General features: G+C 48.9%; 1 protein-coding gene across 1 annotated transcript in view; it reads left to right on the top strand.

The window, feature by feature from the left end:
• The window catches only part of LOC149363296 (uncharacterized), a 12811-nt gene extending 3573 nt beyond the window's left edge, over window positions 1-9238 (top strand). The window contains exons 2-6 of the mRNA XM_089569911.1: window positions 222-365; window positions 2075-2223; window positions 4050-4260; window positions 4695-5750; window positions 8931-9238. Coding sequence (XP_089426037.1) covers window positions 222-365; window positions 2075-2223; window positions 4050-4260; window positions 4695-5750; window positions 8931-9070 — 1700 coding nt within the window. The 3' untranslated portion in view covers window positions 9071-9238. The remainder of the gene's footprint in view (window positions 1-221; window positions 366-2074; window positions 2224-4049; window positions 4261-4694; window positions 5751-8930) is intronic.
• Window positions 9239-10000: the final 762 nt, after the last annotated feature.

The following is a 10000-nucleotide window of genomic DNA, read 5'->3' as shown; positions in this document are numbered from 1 at the left end:
GGGACCCTGGCTCTCGGTCTGTCATGACGCCACGCGGTCACGTGACGCGCCGCTGTGTAAGGAGGCGCCACGACTATCGATGGCAGAAAAGTGCAAGCAGTATTGCTTTCGCAATAAAAAAAGGCATCTGCCTTGTTAGGAATAACAAAGTTACAGAGACTGAATGACCCACTTCTAAAATTTGCCTCATGCACGTCTGAAGTGAATTGCATTCATCGCAGGTCCTCTCGTCGGTGTTGGGACGAGACACATGCCGCTGATGGCGCTCTCGTTCCTGGGCTGCTTCGTGACTGCCGTCAGCGCCATAGCCTGCGCCTTTGCTCGGGACATGACGGCCGTCTTCCTTCTGCTCGGAATCTGCAGCGGTGAGCCCGTCTCGACTAGAGTTACTGTATATGCTACCAAAGGTAGCAGAGTTGCGCGTCTGTTTGATAAACGCCGCTCGCGACTCCATTGGTAGAGAGCCATCACGTGGTGTCCAAGCAACCGTGTACTGCGGAGAAGACGACGCTCGATGGGCAAAATCCTCCACTTTCGGTTCTGAACCGGTTTTACCTGTGTCGAGGGCTCCCCCGCCGCCTCTGTTCCCCGATTCGAGACGCCCTGCAGCCTTTCTTCTCCCTGTGAGAGCCTCCTCGGTACGGTTCATGTTTTGTCCATCGGACCAGAAACACGTGCGCTGATGACGTAGGCCGGCAGCGAACTGGATTGACAGCCGGCCAAGTTCGAAGCGGATCCACTATCCAACGGCTGTTTACGTTCGATGCTGTGGGTTTTTTTTTAGAGCGTGCGTAGCTCACGCCTTTTTTTTTGCTAAAAGTTGCTTTGAGGTTTCTTTACCGAAAACAGGCTGGACTTGCCGCTCTGCGCTTTTTCGTGTACACTATTGAAACGCTAAAATAGAGCTCTGCGTTGCGTATTTATCCCTGTTGGCTTATCCTGAATGGCAAACAATTTTTAATCGAGGGAAACATGTTTAGGCATCTGATTGTTTACTTCAGATGGTAACGTTCGTCCAGTTTCGAGTAAACTGTATTTTGGATTTTTATACTGTCCTTTTTATAGTTCCGGCTCATAACGTTTTGCAGGGTTTCGTATTTAGTAAAGGAGACTATAAACAAATTTTTTAACGCAGGTCCGGTGAATAAATGTTGCCGCAAAGATGAATGAATGTTGCATTTGCACGGCGTATTTAGAATACTGAGTCTGCCCTTAGGTTATCAGGTAAATAGTTCGGGGAAGGTGACTGTGGGAATCGCATGCTGCCGCAGCTCACGGCGCGCGCTAGAAACAGCATCGTTTTTTCTTGGCTATATCTTTTGACTAGGCTACGCGGTCCGCTTTTTAGATGCTTTTTGTTTGCGATCAAGCGAAAAAGTGGTTTAAGAACCTCGGAAAAGCGTCCACGGTCGATCGGTGATGCGCCAGGCATGTCGCCTGCAGAAACGGAATGCGGCTTCGCCGCATAACTTCGGTTGCTTGACAGGCAAGATGGCGGACCTACGCGCAACTCTGCTACCTTTGGTAGCATATACAGTAACTCTAGTCTCGACGCTTTTGTAGCGCCCTCCAGTATGAAAGGGAGCAACCAGTCATCTCAAGAAGATGCCTGCTTTGGTTGTTCCCCCACTGAAGTTGATAATGGATTTCGGACATTATATGCCAAGAGCAAAACTGATTAGAAAACGGGAAAAAGTTTGCTTGCCACATAAAATTGAGCAGTAATAAACAAGTGAGTGCTCAAACTTTATTCCCTTTTATATCAGAGGGACCTGTACACCTCGCACGTACTCGGCACGAACAATGCATACTCCCTGTCGATATAGAAACCATACTTCTTTGCTGCCCATACGTGCAGTTTGCAAATGATATCCTTATGCACCTGCGGCTTACGTCATACAAACTGTGCGGTACACTCTTAAGTTTCAAGCAGTAATTTAATGCGCCTGTAATGCGCCTACACAAGCGCATATAATAAGCCGCATGACGATGCTGGATCTTTTATTAATTTTTGCCGGGAGACAGAACTGTCTGAGGATTAAGATGTGTGCCCTTTCTCTCCCTTGCTCTGCAGGCATCGGCAACGGCATCGGAATGACGACCAACGACGTCGCCATCGGCAAATACTTCAGGCGCTACCGGGGCTCGGCCAGCGGCATCTATTATGTGGGGGGCACGGTGGCCGCATTCGCCTTTCCGCCCATCATGAACCTCCTGCTACAGGCAAGCGCTGCTCTTCTTGAGCATTGGCTGCCAACTTAATCCTCCGCTCGCGTACTTTTCGATGGCTTGAGGAGTTACCGCCCCGAAGCTGCTCATGGGATATGAGGGACGCCGTGGTATCGTGCTCCGGATTAATCTCGACCACCTGAAGGTTCCTTAAAGGCCAACTCCTGAAGTTTTTTTGAACATTTTGAGTACATACACACATCACATTCATTGGGGTTCCCTCGTTACAATACTGGGACCCGTTTTTCAAAATACCAAGTAGAAGTATTTAACAAAAGCAAGATCTTGGAAATTAAAACCGAAACTGGTTTTCCACCAGCCAATGACGCCATCACAGGCCGTCTTATGACGTTGCGGGCACTGTCATGAAGCCTATAGTGTGCGCATCGATTAGCCGAACTGGCGACTTTACGTGAAAGCTTGGGTCATTGTCTGAAATGATCGGAAGACAGCTCGAAATTTTTGTCTTTCAGCAAACGCAGTGCGAATATCGACCACCGTGCGTCCAATAACGTCACACACGCTAGGTTACACGCAGAAGTCTCCCGGACTGAGGTCACGAAACGGGAAATTAAAAAAATTTATTTGCGCTGCAACAAAATGCCTCCTCTCTGTGAAACTAGACCTGAAACCTGGGAAGACAAGACGCGAAAGTTTTAGTAACATTACAGAAGGTAGAAAAAATTCCGTAGTTGCCCTTAACCTGCGCTGGCATCGCATAGCACGCGTTTATTTTAGTGCCTAACACTAAAACAACAATCCGACATTTAAACGGTGTTTGTCTGTCCAAAACCTCCCGCCATGGCTTAGAGGTCACTCGGGAAGAGCAACCTGTATCTCACAAGGCCCAATCGGCGGCAGCGCCTGCCATCGCAGGGCAGTGGCGCATCGCTTTACCGCTGCACCACTGCGCCAGGAGTGGTATGATGACTCCCAGTGATTATGAATGTAAAGTACAGAATGACCAATTCAGAATATATGGACAATATACATTAAAACTATCGCGTCATACCCTTAATGCGGAGCTTAAGTCAGATTTCGCCGATCTTTGTCTGAAACCTGCTTGACCTTGAAAAGCGAACCTCGAACCGAAATCCAAGTGAAAACCGAAGTACCAGCGCACCTGAATCGTATTTGGCCTCAGCACGCTAAATCGTCCGCCATTTTTTCGCATTCCGCCTCCATCGAAATGGGGCCGCTGCTGCTGAAATTTATCACGGCGACCTTGGATTAAGCAGCCGAACACCAAAGCCACTGAGCCATTTCGGCGGTCGTTCGCGTGTACCCTCACGACATCCAAAAAGAAATAACGCTCCGGGACGTATCGCCGATGTGGCTTTTTCATATTACGTGTACAGTCTTTGCGAAAAGTAACCAGGCTGCACAGTTTGCTTCTCAGTTTTATATTAAAGATATTATGCCAGCCCTGAAGCTCCAAATATCTGTATGGTGAGGAGAACCGCTGTCCTCACTTTCAAATAAATTTTTGATCTTCAGGGAAGCCGTAAGGTATCTATTGTATAACGAGAAGCAAACCATGAAGCCTGGTCACTTTTGGCAAAGACTGTAGCTCGTGTGTGAACTCAGGTTTTCGGGCATGAGTACCTGATCTTCTTCCTGCAGTCCGTTGGGAAGAGGGACCATGCCGGCCACAAGAACCTGTACTTGACTGCTGTAGCCGTGTTTGCCCGCCGTTTTCTGTTTGAGAGGATCTGGGTTGAAGACAGTTTGTGGACTAGGAGGGTCGGATTGGAGCAGTTGTCTACCTGGATAATGGAGATTCTTTCGACTTCCTCTCCACCTGCCCCTCTCGTCCGCAGGAGTACGGCTTCCTGGGAACCTTCCTCATCACCGGCGGCTTGATGCTCAACGCCATAGCGGCATGCCCCTTTTACCGCGCGCCCCCGTGGGAGAACAAGAAGAAGCCGAAGACGGGGCGCAAGAAGGACAACTGCGAGGCACAGGTCACATCTGGCATTAGCGGCGACCCTCGGAGCGAGTCAGCCGCGAACCTAGAGCACTCAGAACAAGGTACCCCATTCAGATTAGATGCGAGAGAGGAATAAAATGTCACCTGGAGACGTTATCATCCATGCAAAACAAAGATAAAAGCGCGTGTTGGAATATTATAAGAAAGTTGTGAAAAATATACGCAGATGCTGCATCCTAGGAAGGTTTGCGCCAGTGAAAGAGTAAACATAAGGATTTTTATTGCTTTTTAGGAATTGAATACAAGCGTTCACGTTTAAACACCGCATCACTGTCATTTTATTGTGCAATCCATGGCCACTCTATTTCAGTGGACTTCTTAACTTTCATGCACGGCCTAACTTTCTTCAGCTTTTGACTATGTCTCTTATACCGCCCACCTACTTACCCTGCAACATACTGTCCATCACGTGCTCTCCACGTTAGATGTATGTCTGAAGTCCTCGCATGTAATAATAATATTATTTCGTCTACAGTCGCTACGGTCGAGAATACGTACAAGGCGGTCATGCAAGCTGACACCCCTTCTGCCGGTTGCTGCGAGAGGAATGGCAGCATTGATGTGGACAAGCGATCTATGCCACTGGTGAACGGTGCGTCGATTTCGCAGAACTGCGAAGACTTCACCTCGTACGCCAATGGTCATTCTTCCTACCACCACCAGGTGAAGGACGCTGTTGTCACGTGCATAAACGACGGAAGCGGCGGCAATCGGGCAGCCAGTGACACGGTGACAGCGACGGGCGAGTTGCAGTTCTCGCCATCATCTAAACTGAGCTCACTGCTTCCCCCAAGCTTTCTGAAAAGAAAACGGAAATGTGGCTCCTATGATGTACCACCTTGCTCGCGCCTGAACGACACTCCCGAACGGCAAAATTACGCAGCCAACATCAGCGAAGACAACAGCAGCTCCGTCCCACGGCTTCTGAAGAGCGCCGGACGTTCATCCGGACCTCAAGCAGAGATCACACTCCACGAGATTCTCGATGCTGCCACAGTGGACAGTGACAAGGACGGTCGCCGTCAAATGTCGTTGTCTCTGTCCATCTCGGACCGCGGTCCGTCTCCCTGGGCCTACTTGAGGTCGCCTGTCTTCTACATGGTGTGCGTGACGTGTGCGTTCTCTGTCTACAACTTCCTGGTGCTCATGATCCTCGTGGACCTCGCCATGGAGAAAGGTTTCAGCCGTCAAAACGGCGCCATTTTTCTCTCGGTGACGGCCATTGGCGACGCGTGCGCACGGGTGGTGGCCGGCGTGTTGTCGGACCGATCCTTCTGTGACCGCCGCGTACTGATGGGCACCAGCGCACTGCTGACCGGCGCGATGTGTGTGGCGCTGCCGCACATGCAGGTCGAGTACTACGCGCTGGCGGTGTTCATGTGCGCGCTCTTCGGCTGGTCCAATGGCACTGTGGTGGTGCTTATTGGACCCATTCTGGCCGACCACGTGGGCGTCGAGAGCCTGGGCCTCTCGTCCGGTACGTGCAGGTTCGTCATGGGCGTCTCCTACCTCGTCTGCCCCAAGATCACCGGTGAGTGAACCAGACTGCTGACTTTGTACTCGTGGTTAACGAGCACAAGCTCCGACTTCATACTGGCGTTTGCAAGAATGAAGCTTTGGGTGTTGTGATGAAATGTTGAGTGTTATACGTGTGTGTTGGTATGCATCAAGCCTGCACATAACCAGAAATTTCAGAGGAGCACATTTTAAAGCGCAGCTCTTTGGCGCCCGTTTGTTCGTTTCGCGGCGCCGCCGTTGTCCGTTGTAACCAGCAGTGGAAACCAATGGAGTGGGAGCTTGGAAAGCAAAGGAAAGGCGTATAACTGCCCTCTTCGAAGAGTGGACAACTCAATCGTGCTTTGAGCCACGTGGTGGTAGTGGCAGCTGGGCGCTGCATGCGTTGGCATTGACAGCGTTGTGCCATTTTAAGGAAAGGAAGTTCCCATAACTGGCTCCCTGGGTCAGTGTTGGCATTAACAACGTTGTGCCATCTAAGGAAAGAAAGTGCGCATAACTGGCTCCCTGGGTCAGTGGACGCCTGATTCGCGCTTATTGGAGCGTAGGGTGATGAGAGATGTGGGCTGCAGGCATTGACAACGTTGTGCCAGAAACACGGCGCTGAAGGAATAGGCCGTCGGTGTTCGTTGTGTTTATTCACGATGGCGTTGACAACGTTTTACACTCAGATCATTTTAAGGAAAGGAAGTGCGCATAACTGGCTCCCTGGGTCAGCGGATCCCTGAATCGCGCTTATAGGTACAGTCTGGGACAAAAGTCTCCGGACCACGTGTTCCTCAAACGAAGCTTATAGCTCTACTATCAGACAGCAACTGGAGACCGCACTTGTGGAGATGAAAGAACAAAAAATTAACTTTTACCTCCATAAGTGTGGTCTCGAGCCGCCGACTAATAGCAGAGCTGTCGGCTTCGTTACAGGGAGACGTGGTCCGGAGACTTTTGTCCCTGAGTGTACGTGGGGTGATATGTAGCCTACATGCGTTAGCGCTAACAGCGGAGGCGAAAACATTTATTGACAAGAAATGCAGAGGAGGCAAACCTTGCCCCCCCCCCCCCCCCCCTTCTTACGTGGCACGAGGGGAGCGAACTCTCGCCATCAACCATTAACTGCCCCCTGCCGGGGTGGCAGGGTGGGTGGGAACTTCAATGTACTTATAAAGTCAAACAGGAATTTCTTACCACTTATGCGGGAGAACATCCCATTTCTCTTGCTCGTTACGCCTCCCACGCCTGTGACAACCTCGCGAAATACTTGCATAGATCTCGTCGTTGAGAACCAAGCATTGTTGCAGCAAGTCGAGCATATATCCATCTATTTCTCCGTCCACAAAGCTTCCTTCATGACAACCAAGAACTGCTAGTGGAGTGTTTCTTGAAGAAGGAAATTGTGTGAAAGATAACAAGTTGTCTCTAATTGTACATACATTTCTTGCTCAAATTATTTGCCTCAATCTATCGAAAAACTGGAGCAGCTGGTGAGCTGCGCTCAAATTTCGCATTAGAAAGTAACGTAATCGTTGACAATTTTTTTCAACGAGAAGTTTTTATGAACGCAGTTGTTTCGTGTATAGTAAGATTCCTCGATAACAAAACAGTATATCCGCAGATTCCCCTCGGTAGGCTTGCATTTTTTTGCTGTTAATATTTTTGCTATCCACAAAATCGTTCCTTATTGGTTTTCTAGTCTCAAGTACTTGAAGAGAGCGAGTGAGCGAGCGCTCGAAAAGCTTTAAAAGAAAGATTTTCCTACCCATCACAAGAATCAACCATTACATTCAGTATTTCCATAACAGCACATGAAAATATTCCACAGCTGCTTCCACGATTCCACAGCTTGCACACTGCGATAGCAGGAATGACAGAAAAAACATGCACTGAAGATGTTGGATGATTATATATTAGTGCACGAGTGAAGGTTTCATCGAAAGATATTTTCGACGAAGGATTGCGTAATTGGAATGAAAAAGTCGTTTTATTTCAAGGAAAAAAAACAGCCTTGTGGTGAGCTCTGACTTCACAGAGTTGTTGCCCGTAACACAGACTCGATCCAGCTCTGCACACGAACGAATAAGACTCTTCAGAGGGGGTGGTCAGTACGGATGTCAAAGCAAGTAGCATAGCTGCCGGGAACAAATGCCGCACCGCATCCAGTTTTTATTGCGAAAGCAATACTACGCTAGGTTTTGAGCCGTCAGCGTGGTCCTGGCGGTAACCACGTTTGACCTTTAGACGACCCCCGTGGTGACGTCACACCGAGCGGAGGAAAAACTGGAGACCAGCTCGGCTCGTCGGCGCGGTCCCAGGGTAACCACGGCGCTTTGACATAGACAGCGTTGTAGACTGCATTGATTTGGAGGAAAGGAAAGGCGCCTTACCAACTCTGTGGTTTAGTGGACACCTCAATAATACTTTAAGCTAATTCCGGCGTTCATTGATGCGCTCTGACATAGACAGCGTTGTAGACTGCGTTGATTTAGAGGAAAGGGAAGGCGCCTTACCAACTCTGTGGTTTAGTGGACACCTCAATAATACTTTAAGCTAATTCCGGCGTTCATTGATGGGCTCTGACATAGACAGCGTTGTAGACTGCGTTGATTTAGAGGAAAGGAAAGGCGCCTTACCAACTCTGTGGTTTAGTGGACCCCTCAATAATACTTTAAGCTAATTCCGGCGTTCATTGATGCGCTCTGACATAGACAGCGTTGTAGACTGCGTTGATTTAGAGGAAAGGGAAGGCGCCTTACCAACTCTGTGGTTTAGTGGACACCTCAATAATACTTTAAGCTAATTCCGGCGTTCATTGATGCGCTCTGACATAGACCGCGTTGTAGACTGCGTTGATTTGGAGGAAAGGAAAGGCGCCTTACCAACTCTGTGGTTTAGTGGACACCTGAATAGCACTTTAAGCTAATTCCGGCGTTCCGTGGAGCATTCAGGCTTTCGCCTTTCACTACTTTAGTCGCTAAAGTTGCTCGCAGTTTTTTTTAGCAACCTTCCGGGCTTAACCAAGCTAAGCCTCTGCCAATTTTTAGGTGCTGTATCGCCATTCGGAAAGCATGTTCGATCTAGGTACGATTTCTAGTTGCTAACAGCACAGAGATTTGCTCACCTGTTGAACCTGTTTATTATCTATATCTGCACTTCTGCCGCAGATTAACTGTTAACACTACTTATATTGCATTTTTTTTTTCAGGGTATTTCAAGGACAAAGTCGGTTCGTACGATGGACTGCTCTACCTGGTCAGCGTCTGCTGCTTCTTCGTGTGTATCATGTGGACAGTCGACTACTTTTACCGACTTATTAAAAGACGTAGAGCAAAAACTCTAAGTTAGGCTTACTCTACGTGTCCTGTGATAGCATATAGACAGATCTCCGCAGAAGACATCGACGTGGCGTGCAATAAACTATGCCTTCCGCGTCCTGAAATGTTTTGTACACAATATCAAGACGCCTCTGGAGATTTGTTGAGATTTTTCTCGCTGTTTAATAAAAGTCTACGACATGAAAGTGTTAATCTGTTTTTTATATCACCATCTTGAACTTGATTATTCGCCACTTTTCTATTAGTATGAGTCCAGAAAAAAAAATCTCTGCCTCTCCCGTAACCGAGAGTAGAGTAAGCATGAAATGTTTACGGGCCTAATGTCATCTCGGTGGACACCCGAACCGCACCGTACAGGAAGGGAGGAACGCCACCACCCGTTCAGCGCGATGCCTTGCCATTATAACGCAAGGTTTTTTGAGGAAAGGAAATGGCGCAGTAATTCTCTGCCATCTCGGTGGACACCTGAACCGCACCGTAATGGAAGGGAGGAACGCCACCACCCGTTCGGCGCGATGCCTTGCCCTTTTAACGCAGCGCTTCTCCCCCGGGCCCCTGTGCGCCTGCGCGGCTTTGCGTCGATGCGCGAAGCCTATAACAGATCACGTATGACAACGAAGTGTATCGTGGCATTTATGTGGTTTTTGCACGCGTTATAAGAAATCGGAAATTATAAGTCCGTGCATTATCAAACGCACAGCGACTGATATCTTGACAAACATTGAGAAGGCACTGGCAGCAGTTATTTTTTTTTTTTTTACTCCTTTGGAGACCAACCGGCGCTTGCATGCCGGTCGCGTAGGAGGGCTTGAGAGTCTCGTTAAATCTCGTTAAGTCTCGTACGGTGCCCGGATGTTCTCGTTTCAGAGTCCGGATGACTGGAATTCAGTGCCCGGATGAGTGGATTTCAGTGCCCGGATGATGGCTCTCGGTCTCGGCG

This window comes from Amblyomma mixtum, chromosome 2 (genome assembly GCF_055824585.1).
Source record: "Amblyomma mixtum isolate Tamu chromosome 2, ASM5582458v1, whole genome shotgun sequence".
Classification (NCBI taxonomy): Eukaryota; Metazoa; Arthropoda; class Arachnida; order Ixodida; family Ixodidae; genus Amblyomma; species Amblyomma mixtum.
This window is presented reverse-complemented; position numbering and strand designations above follow the sequence as displayed.